At 34.3% G+C, this 23390-nt stretch overlaps 3 protein-coding genes across 3 annotated transcripts; 2 read left to right on the top strand and 1 right to left on the bottom strand.

The window, feature by feature from the left end:
- The first annotated feature begins 3212 nt into the window (after positions 1-3212).
- LOC131610042 (two-component response regulator 24-like) lies at positions 3213-4252 on the top strand. Its single transcript, XM_058881902.1, has 2 exons — positions 3213-3616; positions 3794-4252. Exons 1-2 carry the CDS (start codon positions 3374-3376, stop codon positions 3968-3970), a joined length of 420 nt encoding a protein of 139 aa, XP_058737885.1. The 5' UTR covers positions 3213-3373; the 3' UTR covers positions 3971-4252.
- LOC131610041 (uncharacterized) lies at positions 4150-8075 on the bottom strand. The gene is made up of 8 exons (XM_058881901.1): positions 7413-8075; positions 6996-7208; positions 6672-6872; positions 5808-5915; positions 5545-5682; positions 5163-5414; positions 4726-5046; positions 4150-4632 (listed from the first exon to the last, which is right to left on the bottom strand). Exons 1-8 carry the CDS (start codon positions 7863-7865, stop codon positions 4465-4467), a joined length of 1854 nt encoding a protein of 617 aa, XP_058737884.1. The 5' UTR covers positions 7866-8075; the 3' UTR covers positions 4150-4464.
- Positions 8076-16675: 8600 nt separating this feature from the next.
- Positions 16676-23390, top strand: LOC131614704 (pleiotropic drug resistance protein 1-like). Its single transcript, XM_058886262.1, has 23 exons — positions 16676-16710; positions 16779-16899; positions 17032-17114; positions 17537-17621; positions 17711-17870; positions 17961-18037; positions 18272-18325; positions 18421-18496; positions 18591-18892; positions 18987-19268; positions 19361-19677; positions 19777-19916; positions 20001-20104; positions 20199-20355; positions 20446-20606; positions 20702-21034; positions 21365-21655; positions 21769-21852; positions 21927-22060; positions 22210-22437; positions 22528-22699; positions 22771-23025; positions 23124-23390. The coding sequence occupies exons 1-23, from the start codon at positions 16691-16693 to the stop codon at positions 23388-23390; spliced, it is 3903 nt and encodes a 1300-aa protein (XP_058742245.1). The 5' UTR covers positions 16676-16690.

The raw sequence follows: 23390 nt of genomic DNA, 5'->3' as shown, positions 1-23390 counted from the left end.
ATTCATCAGCATACGTTTGAACTTGTTTATCTCAGAGGTTCAGCTCCTTATCAACAATATGTCATCAATATAAAGACACCCTAGAATCACGTTGTTATTAGAGGTATGATGCACATACACACCATACTCCATTTCACATTTTTTGAATTCCTCATGCTTGAAAATAAATTAATCTCTAGATTCCAAGCCCTTAGAGCTTGTTTAAGTCTATACAAAGCTTTATGCAGCTTGCACACCATCCCTTATTTGTTCTCTATCACAAATCTAGGAGGTAACACATAAACTTACATCTAAATGTGTCATAGGTCAATTCTTACTTACAGTATAACAATCACTAGTCTAATTGTTTCACTAGTCTAATTGTTTCATGTCTAAACTCATCTCACACTAATGGATTTCTTGTTTTTAGTTAGAACAGTGCCCATGTTTTATTTCTTTCGATTGCCTCAAGTTCTTCTTTCATGGCGTTCATTCACACCTTCTTCTTGAGAGCCTCATCAATGCTGACTGGTTCAACATCCACCATCACGGCACATTTTATGACTTCATCTTCAGAGTCAATCTCAACGTCATGTAGTAACTCAAAGTTTACATGTCTCCTTGGTATCTGTGTGATTCTCTATGGCCCATGAAACTATGCAAGTTCACCTTCTAAAGTAGGACCACCTTCAGAGGTTGGACCACCTTCATAGGATGAATCATCTTTAGAGGCTGGATTACCTTCAGACTCACCTTCAAACTCAGAATTACCTTCAGACTCACCTTTAGACTCAGAATTACCTTTAGAATCATAATCTCTTTCAGAGTCAAAATCTCCTTCAGAGTCAGAGTCACCTTTAGACTCAGAATCTCCTTTAGAGACTGATTTTCCTTCAGAGTAAGAATTAGAATCTAATGTTGACACTGCACTAGAGTTGGATTGAGACTTGTTCCAATCTCATGTTTGTGATTTTTTCACTCTCACATCTCTACTGACAACGACTATGTTGGTGATTGGGAAATAGAGCTTATAGGAACATGTATAGTGATAACCTATAAGAAACATGACATTGCTTTTGCCATCCAATTTCCTTTTAGTAGCATCTAGAACGTGTTTGTAACGAACAGAACCAAACATGTTGAAATGGATTACACTTTGCGTTCTTCTAGTCCACTTCTACTGAAGAACTACTTCCTTTAAATTCTTTATTGGACATTATGTTGTGGAGTATATGGAGCAGTCACCTCATGCTCAATATCATTCTCCTCACAGAACTTCTTGAACTCTCTAGAACTAAACTCACCTCCATCATCGGTTCTGAGGATCTTCAACCTTTGTCTAAATTGATTTTCAACCTTTACTTTAAACTTCTCAAACTCAGCAGACACCTCATGTTTTAACTTTATGAGTACCACCCATGTAATTCTTGTGAACTCATTCACAAATGACACAAAGTGCTTATTCCCTCCCAGTGGAGGTACTAGAAATGACCCATATACATTAGAAGGCACCACACCCAAAGCACGAGTTGCTCTTGGATGCAATTCTAATGAGAATGACAATCTTGGTTGCTTGTCTCTTATGCATATATCACATAATTTCTATGGTGCCACAATCTTTAAAATTTCATGTATCAAATTCTTTGAACTCAGATGCCCTAAGCTTCTGAAGTTCAGATGTCTCAATCTCTTGTGCCATAGCTCACTCTTGTGAAGTCAAGCTTCTCTATGATGAGTATTTTTTGATGAAGACAAATCTTTTTGTATCAAAGAATGCAAAGATGAATCTCAAGATAAAGCATCATGTTCAAGGCTTTGGAATCAAAGAATTAAATTTCAAGAAGGTATAATGACAATACTTACCTTCACTAATGTTTTAGATGCTTAATGATCAAAACACTTAATGCATAACTCATTCATTCTCATGAGTCATGGCATAAACACTTAGGCAATTTTTTCAAGTTTCACCTTATACAAATCGATTTGTAACGTGATTTATCATATTGAAATTTTAAGTTAATAACTAGAGAATGCATTTCTAAAAAATTTATCTTAAAATATGAAGAATAATGACTTGAAGTTAAATATCATATTTTAAAATAAATTATACACAACATGATATTTTAACTTGTATAAACAAAATCTTGAAATTTCATCCATGTTTGCAGACGAGAAAAATATTTGCAAAGAAACGAATATAACAGGTAATTTTATAAATAATTAATTATAATTTTTTATTAATTAAAAATAAAAATAAATTTTCTCTCTCATTTATTATCATCGCCACTTTATAATTCCAATTAAAAAATAAATTAAATTTTAAATAAATTTAATTTTTTTCTCCATTCTTATTGATTATTTCTAAAAATATAGATATAGGTTTGTTTCTATAGAAGTATTTCTCCACAAATGAACTAAAAAGAATAAATCATGTACTTTTTTACTCCATCATATTTTTCATAAAGGAAAAGTCGAGATTTTATCATTATACTAATTTTAAATTATTAAATTAAAGACTGAGACATATCTATCTAGTATACCATGCTTGTTAATTTTCAGAAAATCAAAGTATTTTTAAATTTGATAAGGGTTATCCTTCAATCAAATTTTATTTTCCGAACTAATGTAGTAGAGGATTTAACTTACTACCCCTCAAGTTAAACGTGACAATCTCCATTTTTGCTTATAATGTATACTATGAAAAGAAGGATTACATTTCTTTGTCAATATAGTATATACACCCCCTAACTTTAAAGACTTCTTTAAGATAACAAACAAAATGAATTTATGTTTTCAAATACAAAACGTGATACAAAAGTCAGCAAAGAGAAAAACTATAACTGACTAACAAACAAAACATGAGTTAGTTAGTTAGTTAGTTTGGCAGTTAGTTGGTTGCACAAAATCCAAGAACACTTTCTAGTTACCTTTACTTCCTTCTCTCTCTTTTTCTTTCAATATGTCGTTACAATTTACATAACCACACGCCAACCACATATACTATATATATATAGCATTCCATAACAGTTAGCTTACTTATTCATTCATAATTTTTATCTTCAAGTGTTCATAGCATATTCATCACTGAGAAAGAAAGAGTAACTGAAAAGGTAAGTGCAACTGCAACATTATCTTAAAATATTCTTATTTAGCAAACATGTCTTTATAATGAAATTTACATTCTTCTTTTTAGAGATTATTACAACCAGCCATTCATTCATCCATATTTCCTTGGAGAAGATCAAGAAAAGAAATTATCGATCTCTTTTAGGTAATAATCACTGTTACTGATACATTGATATTCTGAACTGAAATTTACTATATTGTTCGACACTTATGAATTAACTCATCGTTGTTTTTATGCAGAAGTGGTAATTGAGGAGCTTTGTACAATATGAAAGATCAAGAGAAAGGGAAAGGGCTCATGGAACCTCAAAACTCAGCTACCGAATTAACAGCGCTTATTGTAGATGATGATAAGCTTGTTAGAATGATTCATCAAGGTCTATTGAAAAGAGCTGGTGTGAAAAATGAAGCAGTAAAGAATGGTAAAGAAGCCATAGATATTCATTGTAGTGGTCAAAGTTATGACATTATTTTCATGGACAAAGATATGCCTATCATGAATGGGATTGAGGTACATATGTTGAGAATTAATTATTTCAAAGCATTATTTATCTTGATTCAGGTCTGGCTTTGAATTGTGTTTTGTATTGCTATGAAAAGGAGGATTACATTATAGGTTTTTTTTTTAAATGTATGCTGCATTATATTTAGAATAATGATATTCATTTTTTGCATGCTTTTTATGCAGGCAACCAAGAAACTACGATCAATGGGTATTGAAAGCATGATTGTTGGTGCGTCATCATGCAATAGAGATGCAGAAAAACAAGAATTTATTGAGGCAGGGCTAAATGACTATCAAGGGAAACCATTGACCCTTGAGGCACTTAAGTCGATTCTTGATGTGGTAAAAGCTAGCAAGTAGCATGGCCTCTGGTGGGTGTTGTAGAAAATTAGGAGAAAAGTGGTTTTTACTTTAGATAGTTTCTTTTAAAAATGTATGGGAATAATCTGTAATTCTCAATTGTCAAATCAGTATTGTAATAATTGAAGCTACTCATAAGCTGTTTGTTCCAACAAAATCCAATCATACAGATCTATCTCTTCTAGGGAAGTCTCAACATTTTCATTAGATTAGTTTTCAAAACTAAGATTATGTAATAGTTTTCAAAATTCAATTTTACATGACAGAATGTACAGATATTAATACTGCTCCAAGAAAATCCATAAAACTTTGTAGAGATGCCATGTTTAAAATCTTCTTTCCTGGCTGCGTTAACTAAGCTTTGCTCCAGGGAACGCTCTACTTTGCATGTTGGACTTGGAACAAGTAACCACTACTGAGTTCTGAGTCACTCTTGTCTGCAGCTGTTCCTTCTGCATTCACCATCTATGGTCCAGAAACTGTAATTGCAGAAATCATTTCTCTTCATCCTCAGAATCTGACTTCGCAAACAATGGCTCAGGTTGAGTTTCGGCATACGCTGGAGCAATGAACTTTGGTTCCTTTGCTGCAACATCAGCATATTTTAGGATAGCTTCCCTTGGATCTTCATCCATCCATGTCTCCTTAATCAAACCCCCTTTCTGAAGTTACATGAAAATATAACCTTCAACTGTTATAATCTAAAGCATGAAGACTGGGAAATCAAGAAAATATGATAAGAAATACACACGAACCTTTAGAAGATACTGGGTCAGTAAGCTTCCTTGACTTGTACCAACTCGTCCACCAAAGCCAGGTCCTGTCATGGGGAGTTCAGGCTTATGTGACTTCAATGGATCCTTTAATACCTTCTCTCGCTGACGCTTGCGGCTTGGCTGATCTCTAAATAGAGGTAAAGCATGAGGATTGTGAATAACAGGATTTGCCTCAAAGTCGTCAATTGATTTTTTCCTTGGTGCACGAGCAACACAAACAAGAGCTCCTCTCTCACTGATGGTTGGATCATATAGTATGTGAGTCCCTCCTTGGCTTTTATCGCCAACAGTTGCGAAGATCTTTACAAATAAAAGCAAGTTCAAGAAGTATTTATAAGGCAGGCAACAAATATTGTTTCAGAAAATGCAAAGCGACGCCAGATAATTATTGAGTAACATGACCAATAATTTGTTACCTGATTCAGTTTAGGATGCCAAGAACACTGAACAACACTGGAAGTGGGGGATATGCCAACTTTTGAAACAAGTTCAAGATTTACTCTATCAAAGAAGCATAATAAACCTCCTGTTGAGCTATCCCTTTCTAAAGATGTTCCAGTAAAAAATAGTTGCTCATCAGGACTGAAGCCAACATTTGTTTGTCCGTAGTGATTTGGCAGTTCTTTAAATACCTTCAATGCTTCTTTTGTTTTGCGCAGATCCCAAACCTACAGCATAATTCATTGGTCAATTAGGATATGTCAGGAAGATTAGAAAATTGTTTATGCAGGCCTGATAAAGAAGAAAAAAAACAGCAACCTACAAGCTATGATTTTAAGTATGCGGTCATTTATTTACCTTCAATGAATCATCAGAGCTCCTTGACAATAAGATTCTCCCATCAGTAGAAAATTTCAGACCAGTAATATCATCCTCGTGACATTTTTCAATATAAATATCCGGCCTACTTCCCCATCCAGGTTTAATACTCCAAATCTGTGAAAATTAATTGAACATCCCAAGCAGCATAACAAGTTACAAGAAAGTTAAAGCTAAGTATAACTTAAAAGCAGCATATATGTTGACCTTACTACCCAATGTCAGTGAGAAAGCATTTTTACCTGTATAGAACCATCTCCTATACCACCACCGATGCATTTACCATCATGATCCCATGCGCATGTGGTGACAGGAACTCTTCCAGGTCTCGCAAGCTTTGGCTTAATGACCTATCATTGAATAATAGCAGCGTGATTTCAATAACATCATAGAAGTGGAAAATATAAATTTGCAAGTTATAGAATAAATTATTATATCTCTGTCCAGAGACACAAAAACCTCTATATACGTATAGTCAAAATGCACAAATGCATATTCTTTCAATGTCATTGGATGGAAAACGGAAACTTGGTCGATTAGGATATATCAATTAGCTGTGGTTGTAATTACTATTAGATGAATGAATCACCAGTTTCTTTTCAAAACATGTACAAAAAAGCACACATACTCTTAACTATAAACAAAACAATAATTTATCATCCATACAGCAATAGTCCAGGGTAGAAGAGGGGTATTATTGTAAAGCAGTGTTGTTGATGGCGGATGGCCAAAATCTCGCCATACTGGTTGCTTTGCTGCGCCATTATATCGGAAAATCCCGCAATATCGGCCAATATTTACCATTGTGGCGAGCCCAACCACCGCCATAGCAACCATGATGCCACAATTTGATAACACTGTTTTAAAGATAATGCCAATTACTTCTTTTAAACCTAAAGCAAAGTAGCAGTGATAGTTTTACATGCAAATGATTGAAGCAATAGATGTAAAAAACCTAATTATAATATTTTGCAAAAAAATTCCAAAATACTAGTAATACATACAGTAAAAATCACTCAAAGCAAAATAAAATAAAAATCACTATGCATGGAACAACTACAGGGAAAATATGCGTTGGAAAAATGAGTAAGGTGAAATTTCCAAACCTGCTTCTGACTTGTGAAGTCATTCACATCCCATATGCGTAGCGACCCATCCTCTGATGATGTTAAAATAGTCTCCTTATTTTTTGGGTGCCACTCTCCACATGTCAACCCAGTTATATGACCCTTGGTATTCTTTAGATCACGAATATACATGTCTCCCTTTATAAACTCGCCCAAAGTGAGGCCGTCACGATCATAAATCTGCAATGCAAGGAAAAGAAAATCAAGCAAAGCATAAAAAGTGAAAAACAAAAAAAAAAAAAAAACGCTATTAAAACATGAAGAAAAAACACAAACAGAAAATGATGTTAGGTTCTTAGCTACCTTAGCTTGAGCCGAACCGGTGACACACAGAAAACGGTCTGCAGTTGGACTCCAGCTTAAATTGCGAATTTGATGCCCTTCAGACGGCTCGAGTTGTCGAAACGATTGCAAACGGGAACTCATTCCTTGAAAGTCATACATACGAACCATGTAATCATAGCTTCCAGATAGTACCCTGGATCCAGAGTGATCCACAGCAAGAGCTGATACAACCTGTTAATAGTTCCCCAAACCTCACCATTAATTCACAATATATTATTATTGCAACTGATTTTGAAACAACCACAGCTCACTAACATAAGTAGAGTTTGTTTGGATTGACTTAAGATATTTTTGTTGGCATAAACACTTAATTAAGCACCTACATAATAAGCAATTATGCTATAAGCACTTAATTACGAAGAAAGAGAATAATACCTTTGTATGGCCTTTGAGTACAATCTCGTTGCTAAGCGGAATACGAAACCGGTTTCCGAGAAGGTCTTGATGAGATTCCTCGTCGGAGTCGGAATCGTCCAGATTAGAACCAGGTGGCGGTGGAGGCGGGCCAATCATGTCACCTTCATCCTCCTCCTCGTCGTCATTATGTGGTGGCGGTGGAGGGGGTCCGACGAGTGGAGAATCGTCGTGAAGGGGAGGAGAAGGTGGCGGAGGAGGAAGGGTAGGGTTTTTGGAAGAACGAACGGATTGAAGCCATTGTTTGGAAGAGGAAGAGATGGAAGGAAAATCGTTGGCGGTTTTGGAATTGGGAACGGAACGACGAGTGGCGTTGTGAATGGTTTCGAGAGGAGTTTGAGATTTGGATTGTTTTCCGAAGGAAAGCGGGAATTCAGCCCTTGCACCGTCGTATATCTCACCGTCCTCCTCCATTTCTTTTCCTTTTCTTACACAACTCTCACTAATTACAGTCTCTACTTATTCTATAAGGGACTAAAGCTAGCAATTAACCTAAATTGGGGACTGAAAAGCAGCTAACTTTCATCATGTACATAGGGTATATTCACTTTGAATTGATGAGAAAAGATGAAGTGAAATAGGATGGATTGGAGTAATCTTATGTTCCATCGTTTCATTATCCAAAAGAAAGGGAATGAATTTCAATTTTGTTTATTTTTCAATCTATTTAAAGAGAAATTAACTTGTCACCCCAATTTTTACACCTGTCATCTTTAAAGGACGGTGTTTTGATCATTTTATCCATGCAAAAATATCGGATATTCTGAAATTTTCAGATCGTATCAGAAATTTGTTGAAATTTACCAAATTACAACGCATGATACCGAAAATATAAAATTTCTGATACCGGAAATTTAAAATTTCCGGTATAATTTCAAATATCAGAAATTTTAAATTTCTAGGAATTTCTGGTACTGGGAGTTAAATTTAATTTTTTTAACTTCAATAACATAAATAGAATAAATATCAAATGGTCTTAACATATAAATAGAAATTAGTATCATAGATATTTATTATTACAATATGTCAACAATTTCTGGTTCTATAGAAACATTCTTCTGAATGTCTGAGTTTCCCGCCAGTGCTTCCTAGTGTCTAAACCGACCCGCATATGCTGATTCTCATGCTTTTGCATTATTAGAACAATTATTCCTCCAACGAGCAATGACAGGCGACAGTGGACAATCGAGTCTCAACTTTATCTGAACCCAATGATTATCGTTGACAAAACCAACAACAATGATTGTATGTCGACTCATGTATAGGGTGGAGCTATGAGAAGCAGGAAAAATGTTATGTTCATTCTCATAGAAAGAGAAACAAATACAACATTGTATTTAGAAGCAACAGGGTAACCCATATCGGGAATCGACATCATTTCTCCTAACCCTGAAAACCCAAGTGTTTTACGAGTAATGAATTACTAACATTAGAGACAGTGTCGTAGAATAACTTGGAAAACAAATATGCGTGTTGCTGGATTTGAGTATGAAGCTGTCTTCGAACATCATAACATGCTTCTTCCCCCTTCCTAATGCAAATGAAATACAACGGAAACCACAATTTTCATTCGGTTCAACATCAACAATGTCATCGATGTATGGATGAAAGAAGGCAGGAAATTGTGACAAGCACTTGGCTTTTGCATAATTGATAGAAGGTTGCTTACCAATTGTCATACCCCAAATTTTGACCCTAGGATCATACATCATGTGCATCTCAATCATTAATCAAGAGCTCCATCTTAAAGCTCTATTTTCAGTGTTGTGCTTACTTCATCTTTGAGGGAAACCATCAAGCACCTGTATTTGTTTAATTTGTTTTATACTAACCAAAATCCAAAAATATGCATTTTTGTTTCTTTTGTTTGTGTTTTACAGGTAAGAGATCGAGCAAGAACCAAAGCAGTTCAAAAAAGAAATTTTTTTGAAAATTTTGCTGACGAAATCGATTTTTATGGACGAAATTTGAAAAAAAGAGGGAAACATGACATCATTTTGGCACCAATCACATTTCCTTGATTATTCATTATCATTACCAATATTCCACTCATTACCATAATTAATTTCCTTCATTAACCTCATTTTAACCCCATTTTACCAATTAAATTCAAATTAATCTCCAAGAGACAATTACCAATTTGCCACTACCCTCACTTCCAATTCTATAAATAGAGGTCTCTACCTCTTCATTTCACAAGCTTGAAGAGCCAAAAAAACTCTTGCAATTTCTCTTCCCATTCTTTCCCAAATCACTCAAAGCTCTTCTTCCATAAAAAGTTAGTGAGATTCACATTGAATCTCATTAATCTTTGAGCTAAATCTCCATCCAAACACTATTTCTTCATACATTGTTGGTACATCAAAGCATTTGGTGGTTGTTCTTGAAGTGGATTCAAAGTTTGTGCAAGAATTGGTAAATTTCTAGATCCATATCCATTCTTCAAGATGTGATCCTTTGTTGATTATGTGTGCTACATCTATGGTGTTATTTTAATGTTATTTGATGGTGAATTGAAAGAAATTTCGTGCACATTGGTATCCAAGATCATAAGGTGTTTGTTGATATGTTTAACCAAGGTTTTGTGCTTCCTAATGCTGTTTTTTTGAAAACTGCGCTCAGGAAATTGATTTTCTACTGAGGTAAATTGATTTCCTGCAGGCAGAATGTGTTTTTTTTGCCTTTTTAAACTTGTTTTTGGTTATAACTTTGCTCTTATTCCATTCTTTTAATATTTTCTTTGAATTACAAGTTTAGAGGTCTAATTCCTCTTCAAAGTCAATGGACTTAGGGTGTTGATGGGATGAAAATCCTAATCCGCAATATTAAGTGATTGAACTTGAAGATGGAAGGAACCTTTAATGTGATTCCATCTTTTATTTATTTTTATTTTGGTCGATGAAAATCTTCAACATCCTTGGAATTCTTTTGGATTCTTGATGAAGATGAGACCGCTACCTCTTTTCTTTTCGTGTGGCATTGCTTTCGGAGAACGATCTACATATCATTTCTCTCGCATGCATTAGCACAAAAATTGTTGACCGGCCTCGTTGTAGGGTAACTTCTATATAAGTTACTTGGCGATCTGCTTAACATAGCGCAACATTCATTGTCCCGAATAAAAAAAAAGGTCAAATATGGCAGAGATTGTATGTGGTTGGTTTAAGACTTATAGAAGTTTATCGTGTAGTCACTTTGATTCTATCAAGTTTCTGATGAACTTTCATTGAATTTAAACCCGAGATCATCATTCACTCACTATCAATCTTTACTCCAAAATCGATGATATACTTAACAAGTTTCAAGATGGTCATCTTGCTAACATTTCCAAAATCGATGATATACTTGACAAGCTTCAAGATGGTCATCTTGCTAACAATTAACAATTGACTTTAATTTCCGCACTTTATTATATTGTTCTTTATATTTCTCGCTTTATGCTTCATTTTATCATTCATCGTGTTTATGTTTCCGCTATTTTCCTTTTGTCCATTTGGACGTGTGTTTATGTTTCCGCTATTTTCCCTTTGTCCATTTGGACGTGTGTTTATGTTTACACTATTTTCCCTTTGTCCATTTGGACCATATTTTATTTTTGTGCTAAAATATTAATAAACAACTTAAAAAGATAAAAAAGACTTAAGGCTCTTTATGGACTATTGGTTACTATCCCGAGTATTTTGGAGATCCAGACCTTTTGGACTTAGTACCTTTGGACCTTGTTATCCCGTTGTTATTCTGTCTGGAAGTTCTTGGAGTTTACTCCAAGGCGTTGGATTGTTTTCTGTTTGTGTATGCAGGTATTTCCTCGAAAGTCCTTGATGGTTAATTCCAAGACATTGTGATAAGCAATTCATCTGTACACAGCCGTTACTCTGCCCGATTTTTGTCAAGAGTTTATGATGTATTTCAAAGATTTGATACAAGTTGTTCTAAATATAATCAAGTTCATCTGGATCCCCAAGTGGTAATATGGTTTAGTGCTGGTAGTCCAAAGGATGAGAAATCTACCTTGACTCCTAATGTCAAGTGTTGGCTTCTTATTTTGGTTAGATCATTCTTTTCCTTAGTTTTTATTTTACACTCTAGGGTAATCCCTTCATCTCTTCCCCTTTCTTCGATTTTCAAAATCTTCCCCCTTTTTCCAAAACCTTCTTATGTTTGTAAAACTCTTTTAAAAATCTTTCTTTAAAAATATCTCTTGCCTTTGTTGGCATTTCCTTCAAAGTTTAGACACGATTAATTGTTGTAGTGAGTTGCGATACCCCACGATTTTGATATAGATTGATATGATGGAATCTTTTCCACTTGAGAGAGCTAGTGGCATACTTGTTGATTTTATCCAAGTTAGAGCTCTTCTTTCATTTGTGATGCAAAGAATCCATTTGTTCTCATGTTTAAGATCAATGACTGAGTATTCTCTCCTACGATGATAAAGTGTTTATTCCTTTTAAAAATCTTCCCTTTTAAGTGGAACTACATTAGCTCTGACCTCTCCATTGCACCGAGGAGGTATGTAGGCACAAGATGTAATGTCTTGTCGAGCTTATTTTAAAATCCAAACAAACCTTTTCTTTCGCACACAATATCTTTTAATAAACACATATTTTTAAAAAGGTTCCTGTGGAGTACCATAGATATGAGGGGTGCTTAAAACCTTCCCCTTGTATAATCAACACCCGTACCTAAGATCTCTTTTTTGTAGTTTTTGTTTTAAAAATAAACTTTGGGTTTATTTCACTCTTTTCCCATTTCCTTTGGAAACAATAAAGCGCGGTGGCGACTTTGACTAAAATAATGAGTCAAGTCAATCTAATGGCTTTGATCTCAGATTTTCCCCGCTACACCAATCTGCATGGTTGACGATTGACTCACACTTGGTTTTGTGCATGATATCTTTGAAGTCTGACTCCCCTGCGAAGCATCAGTATATTCCCACTGACTTGGATCACGATGCACATCACTTTCTTCCCCCTTTCTACTCTTCTTAACTCGTCTCTTTGGCTTGTATTTGACCGGCGAATGACACATTGGAGATGTGGATGGATAGGCAATATCAAAAACTTTTTTCTTCAACACCCTTTGACCCACAATATCCATAGTACTAAATTGTCGCTTCAACTCTTCGTACTCCTCTTCTAAATCCCACTTTCCCTCGTCAGGACTCACCTTATATTCAGAAATTTGCAATTTTGTCCAAAACACATGAATAGATTCCAAAGGTATAGATATGCCTATAATCTAGTAGTCGGCGAGCTGACACGCACACGGTAACCCATGTGTTGTTCTAATGTAACAACCACACCTCTGCTTGCTCGCACCAACAAATTTTACTCTTTCTAGTTCCTTTCCAATGATTTGTATACACTGTCTTGAAACAAAACTGTGCAATTTAGAATAGAAAGAAGTGTTATACCGATGCTCAATGTTGACGATACTTATTTGAAAAGACACTCTTATGGAACCTAGATGCAACTTCAACATTGTGTTCATAGCCTCCCAACTTGCACATAAATCACCACGACTTGTCGTCAACCTGTTTTTTAGTCTCCAATGTGCAGACTCCACGCTACAAATCATAGACACATTAAATAAACAACTCACAAATAGAAAACATAAACTCATGTTCTTTTAACACATACCTGTTTGTTGTTGTGTTGCCTAAATGAGTGACTCTGTTAGTCCATGCAGCAACAAATCTTTCTTTATATGGTGTTAACCATGTTTCTTTCACATACTTGACAAATGATGGAATATCACCACATACACTCTCGAAGTGCTTGAGATGTACATCAAATTCGTCTTCTGTATTTGAATACATCATGTTGTTCCATTGATCTATGACATGTTCTTGTCTTTCTGATTTGACATACTCTTTACATTTCATGCTAACATTTTTTGAAATATGAAATGTACACAGCAGATGAGACACATTTGGATACACAAAATCAATGGCATTCATTAATGCAAATTCCTGGTCCGTCACCATGACATCTGGTAGCAACTTCTCAGAATAGAACAACTCCTTGAGCCTCTCTAGTGTCCATGTGAAGTTCTCCCCCCTTTCGCGTTCCAAATATGCAAAAGCAATTGGAAACGTCAATTTTGTTTATGTAACACCAATAATCTCAAGCAGTGGTAGCCGGTACCTGTACGATTAAAAAATATCCATAAACTAGATCACTCTACATATTTTTAAGATGGGAGAAGTTAATATTAATAAGCTGACCTGTTTGTCTTGTACGTGCATTCAAAAATCAACACCAGAGGAAACATATTCAAAAACTTGACCGAGTTAGGGTGTGTCTAGAAGATATCAGCCACAATCTCGGAATCCTCCTTATTTCTAACCTAACACATGTATTTCTCTTGGTGAATAAGGTTCAGTAACATTTGCATTTCTGTCAGTGCACCTCTCTTGCCCATTCTGTATGTTGCTCCAGCTTTGCAAATCTAGATAATACTCATGAGATTTTCTAGATCTTTGTCTTTCAAAGCAGAAAAAAAAGATATAAGGATCAAATTCAAAAATTCTCTAACTTACAGGGACCAAAAGACTATTTAAGCCATAAATTAATAACACAATTCCAATTTTGTCCTCCAAAATTTCACGTTAACCATATTAATGTTTTGAAGTAAAGTGTAAAAATGGAATAAAAAGGAAGGAGTATGCTAGAGATTGTATCCGGGTTCGTCTGAAGAATGTAGGTTATGATCGGTCGGATGTGCCAGCTTTTGATTGGGTAGATGAAATAGCGGCATACACTTTTTCGACTTTGAGCACTAAGGTCGCCCTGCGTGATACTGACATTGTGGTCGCTCATGCTTTAAAGTGGTTGGTCCTCCCAGTTCTAGAGGAGAAGAGGATATGCAACTCATTTTATGACTGCACAGTCTCATTCGATGAGTGTTTGCTTACAAGAATAGGACTTCGACTGCCTTTTTTTGAATTTGAGATAGCCATCCTAAAACATTTAAATGTGGCTCATTCCCAGATTCATCTGGGGTTCTAGACATAAATTATGCGGAGATCCTTTTTTATAATTTTTTGTTGACATAACCTTAAGATATGACTCAAAAACAAATGTGAATGAGATACATTCTAAAATAAATTTTTGAATTCTATAAATAATTTTAATTTTTCACTAAAGTGAAAAAGCAATGATTAAGGTGTATAAAGCAGCCCCTCAGATATGATCAATTTAAAACGATGGGTTTGAACTTTTTTTGGACCCATCTTTTTTCATTGAAAGACCCAACATCTTTACATTAATATCACTTAAACTAAAATATCTTTCACTAAAATAATAATAATAAAAACCACACATTTAGTCTCTTTTTGTTTTTAAAAAAAGTCTTGCTTTCTAAAAAAAGTCTGTTTAATTTAAAAAATAAATAAAAGATAAAAATTTATGCCATGAGGTTTTCAATATTTTTAACATTAACATATCAATAGTAATGCACCTAATTAATGAGTAGTCGATTCAATCAATTATGAAATTAAAATTAAATCCGATGGTCTAAATTGAAAGTTATTTGTAATTTATAAGATTAAAATAAGAAAAATCAATATGAATTAGTAGTTTGAATTTTGTAAAGTAGTAAACATTTTTTTATTACGTAAGAATTACACTGGCATATGCTTGTGATCTGGTCCCAAAGATGAAGCTATAAGAAGAAAACAGAGTTGATTCAAATTACTAATGTCAAGAACAATTGAACCTTCAAATGCATTTGCGAAAGTAGCAGTGAATGAATTAAGAAATAGAACAAGCACGACCACAATTTTTTTTATAGAAAAAATAAACTTCATTAATAAACAAACAAACAAGAATTATTACATGTTAATAGGCAGTTGAAATAAAACATACTCTATACATAACCTAGAAGCACTTCTAAGTAATGTGTTATGTTTGTTAAAAAATCAAATATTTAAAAATAATTTAAATAATAAATTTTATGATAAACACTAAACAATATTATTTTATAATAAATATTTAATTTAAAAAATTAACGGACTATATTAACTTGGTTAACCGAGCTATAATGATAAATATACTCATTTGATAACATGGCTAGTATTTTAAAAATGATATATCAACAATAATTATGCATAGACATTATGATTATCAATAATAATGCATCGTATAAAACTGTTATCGAATTAAATTATAGTATATAATTATATAAAAATATTTTATTAAATATTTAGACCATTTTATAGTTTTTAAATTGGGTGCAGATATTTACATCATTTTATAGTTTTTAAATCGGTTGACAATTTGACTCATCCCAATTGAGTATCAGTTAAAATTATGATATGGGTACGATACTTTAATATCCATCCCATCTCATACCCACATTATATATATTTATATAATTTTATTTATATTATTGTATGTTTATCTATTTTATTAAATACATCACCATTAAATTTATACGCATTTTAATATAAGTGTTTGTCTATTTTTTAACTTAATAATAAACTTTTACGATTTTTATTATAATTGTTGTTAAAAACTTAAAATGATATGATAAATTATAAATGATCGATAATTTTAATTAAAAATGCGAATAAACAAATATGAGAAGATCCGAATATAAATGTTGGTTCCCACGCGGGTATAGTCTCGATACGGAATTTTTTTTAAACTGACAGATATTATAATAGACTGCCCAGGCATTACCTCTTGCCATCCCTAAGGGCAACAATAAGATGGATCAACTGGCGACTCTTGTTAAAGATAGAAGAAAAATCTGGATTCACTGTTTTAAATAAAAAGGCACATTTAGTGTAATTAGAAATATATATATATATATGGTCATATGCTAACGAGTGCCCTACGGGCACTAAATACAAGTATATTTAACAAAGCATACCTTTTTTAGACTCTTAATCAGTGCCCCTGGGGCACTCGTTAGCATTTTCGATATATATATATATATATATATATATATATATATATATATATATAAGAGTCTAAAATACCTACACACCAACTTTTATTGCTTTGCAACATAGAGGAGAGTAGTTGAAAATGGAGGAGAGTGACAAATGGGCAGCAATTCAGAGGCTTCCAACGGTTGCACGTTTGAGGAGAGGTTTACTGACATCTCCTCAAGGAGAGTCCAATGAAATTGATGTACACAATATCGGATTGCAACAAAGAACTTATTTGCTTCAAAGACTCGTCCCCACTAACTACGTGGACAATGATCATAATTTCTTGTTGAAGCACATGAGAGATCGCTTTGATAGGTATGTACATAATAATGCACGACTCTTTTTTTTTCCTTCTTACGTTGCATGACATGATATTATCACAGAGCTGGAGTTGATATTCCTACAGTCGAAGTTCGATTTCAACACTTGAACGTCCAAGCACAGATTCAGTTAGGAAAGAGAGCTTTTCCTACAATCACTAACTACATGCTTGACATGCTAGAGGTAAACTAGTTATATTATTTATATTAATTTAACGTTGAAAGTTTAGAGTTTGATATACAGTTAGTTAATGGAAACTCATCATGGATTGAATTGGATACTACTCTAATTCTTTTTTTATTTTGGATTTCACAGGCTCCGTTGAAATATGTATTAAAAAGAAGAAAACAAGATTTGAATATTCTACAGGATGTCAGTGGAATTATAAAGCACAGCAGGTAATAGTAAAATGAAAATATATTATATGATGATATGCATGTAGTACTCACACTTTAGCTTGAAGTATGTCTGGTGTCTATGGTGTCTAACAGATGTCTGGCTGTGCTATACACAAACATATTAGTATTTTTTAAAGTTATTATCAATGATGTCGGATCAATTTCTCTGTGGCACAGAACACCTCTGAAAAAAGGTGCGACTGTATCTGAAACCGATACCAACACTTGTGATTAAGTTTAGTTTATTTATTTTTAAAATTATTATCGATATGTCAATGTGTCAGTGTTGTGTTTCCGGTATCTATGCTTAATAGGTCAATTTTGTATCAGATGTCTTTGTTAAGTCAGTGCTTCACATATAACATTGTAAATCCAGTTCCAAAATAATATATATTTGCATTTGCTACTCTGAATGTTTTCAGGATGACATTGCTTTTGGGTCCTCCGAGTTCAGGAAAGACCACTCTCCTCTTGGCTTTGGCAGGAAAACTTAATCCCAAATTAAAGGTGACTATTCAGTTGTTAAAGAACGCATTCATATTTTGTTTTGGAATTTTCAATTCTAGCTAGCTAATGAGGTGCAATTTCATCAACAGTTTACTGGAAAGGTGACATACAATGGTCATGAGATGAATGAATTTGTACCCCAAAGAACTGCTGTTTATGTCGATCAAAATGATGTTCACTTTGGAGAATTGACTGTTAGAGAAACCTTGGCCTTCTCAGCAAGAGTTCAAGGCATTGGACCGAGATATGGTTAGTATTTGTTTTATCATCTCAATGCAATTTCAAAATAAAAGCAGGGATTTGAGGAAATAATAATGAAATGCCTTCGGTAAAATGCAGATATTCTAGAAGAGGTGTGTAGAAAAGAGAAAGAGGAAAACATAATTCCTGATCCAGATATTGATGTCTATATGAAGGTAAAAGAAAGCAGGGTTTTGAATAGAAGTTTATGGTCCTGTCGCGATCATTGATATCATAGAGAATGCAGTCAAATGTGGCCGATGCGACCTCAATCATGGTTGCTGCACTGCAGTTTCAGAAACATCAAAACCTTTATGCCACATTGCAGTCACAATCTATTTCCTGTTTTTCATTTATGAATAGAATGCCTAATAACATGTTAGTTGGTCTTGTGACTTAATAATGCTTAGGCTGTTGCAACCGAGGAACAGAGAGCAAATCTTATAACAGATTATATTTTAAAGGTAAAATTCATACATTCAAAACCTTTTGTTATCATCATAAGCTCCTCCTGAATTTTTGTATTAAATTTATTTTTTAATTTGGATTATATTTTCAGATTTTGGGACTGGATAACTGTGGAAATGCAATGTTAAGAGGTATCTCTAAAGAAGAAAGGAAGCGTGTTACAATAGGTACAACAAACATGGTTTCATTATTGAAGTATATCATGAATAATCACGTTCATATATGATAATCTTTAATAATGATAAAAATGAATTAATACAGGAGAGATGATGGTAGGACCGATTAAAGCTCTATTCATGGATGAAATATCGAATGGTTTGGATGACTCAACAACCTTTCAAATTGTGAAAACACTGAAGCAATTTGTTTGCCTTCTCAAAAGAACTTCCGTTATCTCACTACAGCAGCCATCACTAGAGACATATAATCTTTTTGATGACATTATTTTACTCTCTGATGGACACATTGTGTACCAGGGTCCTTGTGAGCAAGTGCTTCATTTTTTTTCTTCAATGGGTTTTGTTTGTCCTGAGAGGAAATCTATTGTAGACTTTTTGCAAGAAGTAAGTAGCTTCATCGTATTTCTATTGTCTACATGGCTAGGACTTAGGAGTAAGATTTGACTATTAAACTTTGGTTGTAATGCAAATGTTGCAGGTGACATCAGTGAAAGACCAGGAACAATATTGGGTACAAAATGAAAAGCCTTATAGATTTGTGACAGCTGAAGAGTTTGCAGAGGCATTTGAAACATTTCATATCGGGAGAAGCCTTGGTAATGAACTTGCTACTCAATTTGACAAGTCAAAAAGCCATCCAGGTGCTTTGACATGCAACAAGTATGGAATTGCAAAGAGGGAGTTGTTCAATGTTTGCTTATCAAGAGAGTATTTACTCATAAAGCGCAATTCATATTACTATATCTTGAAACTTTTACAAGTAGGTTTGATTTGAAAAATGAATAGATTTTCACTTTGTTAAAACTTCACTCAAATTTATTGCTAACATAACGCCTTTCTTTTCGTCTTTAGATTGCTTTGGTTGCTGTCATTACCATGACCGTTTTCCTACCGACTCAAATGCGCCATGATTCAGTGTCCGATGGAGGCATATATGCTGGTGCGTTGTTCTATGGGAGTTTGGTAATTCTGTTGAATGGATTTGCTGAACTTTCTATGATGGTTGGGAGGCTTCATGTGTTTTACAAGCAAAGAGACTTACTCTTTTTCCCTTCATGGGCATATGCTCTTCCTTCATGGATCCTAAAAGTTCCCATAAATTTTGCAGAAGTGGGTATTTGGGTATTCTTCACCTATTCTGTCATTGGTGATCCAAATGTTATTGGAAGGTATAACTTAAAAGAGAAATGTTTTATTGCATTTTCAGCAAAACATACCATGTTTGATTTTGGAGTCTAACATAACTTGTGAATAATATGATTTTGTAGGACATTCCTTCTTCTAGTTCTTGCCAGCCAAATGGCTAATGTATTTTGCCGAGTAGTTGCTGCAATCGGTAGAGAAATGTCAATGGCCGGCACACTTGGGTTGTTTTCATTGGCAATGCTTGTTGTTGTGGTGTCAAAAGGTATCACAAAGACAAGATATTAATGTTGATGTTTTCCCTATATATTATAATGCAGTTGTACTCTTGTTCTATATGTATATACAGACAATATAAAAAAGTGGTGGTTATGGGAATTGTGGATATCTCCTACGATGTATGGACAGAATGCCTTGTTGAGTAACGAGTTTCAAGGGAAGACATGGAGACATGTATGTTATTCCATGATCTAAATCTTCATTTTTGCGTTTCCTTATCACATTAAAATGACCACATGTTTGGATATGTATATGTTTTTGATGAAAGGTTCTACCTAACTCAACGGAACCTCTAGGAGTTCAAGTTTTGAAATCTCGCGGGTTCTTTACCCAGTCCTACTGGTATTGGATTGGTTTTGGTGCATTGATTGGATACACATTACTATTCATCATTGGTTACATTCTTGCTCTCACTTTCTTGAACCGTAAGTTTCATCAACTTGAATGTTTTTTAACCAAATACATAAAATAAAGGCCTAAAGCATTACTAATACTGAAATTGGATTATTATGCAGCAATTAAAGAACATCAGGTTGTTAAATCCGTTCAGTCACTGTCGAGGAAGAAACAATCTGTAGTGGACGGTAAACATAACAGAAAGAGTGGAATGATTCTTCCTTTTGAACCACACTGTATCACCTTTGACGACTTGACATATTCAGTCGATATGCCACTGGTAAATTATAAACAAAATAAAATAATTGAGAAACACTTGTGTTTTTTTAATTTACAAACCGAATATGCGAATCCTTAATTACTCTAAACTCGCAGGAAAAGATGAATCAAGGAGTTATTAAGGATAGGTTTAACCTTTTGAAGGATGTCAGTGGAGCTTTCAGACCAGGTGTTCTAACTGCACTAATGTGCGTCAATGGTGCTGGCAAAACAACTCTAATGGATGTACTGACTGGAAGAAAGACCAAAGGATATATCGGTGGGAACATCACAATTTCTGGCTATCCGAAGAAGCAGGAAAGCTTTACTAGAATTTGTGGATACTGTGAACAAAATGATATCCACTCTCCTTATGTTACTGTTTATGAATCATTGCTCTTTTCGGCATGGCTCAGATTGTCAGTGGAAATCAATGCTGAAACCAGGAAGGTTGGTATCTGAATCCTTCATTAATATCTGCACTGTTAGAGCAACTTTCAACTCACTATGACAGATTGTTCGGGATTCGGGATTAATACTATGTATATGTCTATCATTTTTTCTCTGCTCTCACATTCTATCATTTTTTCACATATGTTATTTGCTTTTAAATTTTCTCAAGACCTGAATGCGAAGTTAAACACATAATGTAAATATTAGTGTTGAAGCAACAAGAGTGTTACAACTCGAAAAAGTTAGATGTTTTATCCATGTTAATAAACTGGGAGCTATTTAAATGTTGTTTGTTATATATAAGAAAAATCTAACTAATGATTGCAGATGTTTATTGAGGAAGTTATGGAGCTTGTGGAACTGACCCCACTGAAGGATGCAATTGTTGGATTGCCTGGTTCTAATGGTCTCTCGACACAACAGCGCAAAAGGTTGACTATCGCAGTTGAGCTAGTGGCTAATCCTTCTATAATATTCATGGACGATCCAACTTCTGGGCTAGATGCAAGATCTGTCTCTATCGTTATGAGAGCAATTAGGAATTTAGTGGACAGTGGAAGAACAGTTGTCTGTGCCATTCATCAACCCAAAGTTGATATATTTGAATCTTTTGATGAGGTAAAGTAAGAAGAATAAAGAGTTATAGGAATTTCATTTTTAGTTCGTTTTCTTACTCGTTTTCTTACATTAGAAAACTTATGAATTTGATCATTATTTGCAACAAAATGTAGTTGTTCTTGATGAAGCAAGGAGGGCGAGTGATATATGCGGGGCCAATTGGACATCATTCTTCCCATTTAATAAGTTACTTCGAGGTAAAACTGTGATGAAATACTATGATCTTAATATGCCCAAATAAATCATTTGCATACACACTTTTGTCTTGAAGGGGATTGAAGGTGTCAGTAAGATTAAAGATGGTTGTAACTCAGCAACATGGATGTTGGAAGTCACTTCTTCAGTAAAAGAAATGGAATTGGGGATTGATTTTGCTGAGGTGTACAAAAATTCAGAATTATACAGGTGTTTGTAATTCTATGAAGTCGGAACATAGTAGTACAAAATTTCAGTATTCTACTATAGAAAGAATTTTGATGGAAAATAGTATAACCTTACATTTTTCACCATTACAGTTTTCTGATATGAAATGATTCTTTTGGCATTTGTTTTAGGCGAAACAAAGCTCTTATTGCAGAACTGAGCATTCCGGCTCCTGATTCGGAAGATCTTCTCTTTCCTTCAAAGTACTCAAGGCCCCTTTTCACGCAATGCAAGGCTTGCTTATGGAAACAACATTGGTCTTACTGGCGGAATCCACAATACAATGGATTAAGGTTTCTCTTCACAATTGCTGCCTCCATCTTTTTCGGGTGCATGTTTTATGGCATTGGTTCCAAAATGTAAGCCGAAAGCTAGAAAAATGATACACCCTTAGTACATGAGTTTGGATATTTTCGTTTTAAGAAAAAGTTGACATCAATAAATTGCAGTGAAAAGCGACAAGATCTCTTGAACACCATTGGCTCAATGTTGATTACTGTTCTACTTATTGGCATTAAGAATGCTAATTCTGTGCAAGGAGTAGTGGGTATTGAGAGAAGAGTCTTATATAGGGAAAATGCCGCTGGAATGTATTCTTCGCTTGCCTATTCTGTTGCTCAGGCAAGTGATTTTCTTTAGTCTTTATTCTATGGAAGTGCTTTTTTTAATCCAATCTTCATATTTTCATGCAGGCTCTAATTGAAATCCCTTATGTTCTAATACAAATGTTGATATATGGAACCATAGTTTATGCAATGGTTGGTTTTGAGTGGAGTGTGACTAAATTTTTTTGGTACATATATTTTATGTTCTTCACCTCTCTATACTTTACCTACTACGGCATGATGTCACTAGCCATAACACCGAACCCAAATGCCACCTCTTTCCTTACTCGTCTGTCCTATGTATTATGGAACCTTTTCTCAGGATTCGTAATCCCACCACCTGTAAGTTTTTACTTCCTTTAATGATATGTTTTAAGTATTTGTATAAATTGTCGTTAATCAATTTTTATTTTTTCATTTTCTTTGGCATGTGGTAAAAGAAAATTCCGATATGGTGGAGATGGTTTTATTGTGCAAATCCAATAGCATGGAGTTTGAATGGATTAGTGAGTTCACAATTTGGAGGTATACGAGATCATATTGAATTCAACGAAACAAGTGTTTCAGTACAAGACTTTTTGGAAAGTTACTATGGTTTCAAGCATGATTTTCTGGGAGTAGTTGCAGCTGTAGTAGTTGGCTTCACATTGGCTTTTGTGTTGGCTTTTGTCATGTCTATCAGGATGTTTAATTTCAAGTCGCCCTAA

Source organism: Vicia villosa, linkage group LG6 (genome assembly GCF_029867415.1).
Source record: "Vicia villosa cultivar HV-30 ecotype Madison, WI linkage group LG6, Vvil1.0, whole genome shotgun sequence".
In the NCBI taxonomy this organism is placed as follows: Eukaryota; Viridiplantae; Streptophyta; class Magnoliopsida; order Fabales; family Fabaceae; genus Vicia; species Vicia villosa.
The sequence above is the reverse complement of the archived record's forward strand: the minus strand, read 5'-3'. Positions and strand labels throughout refer to the sequence as shown.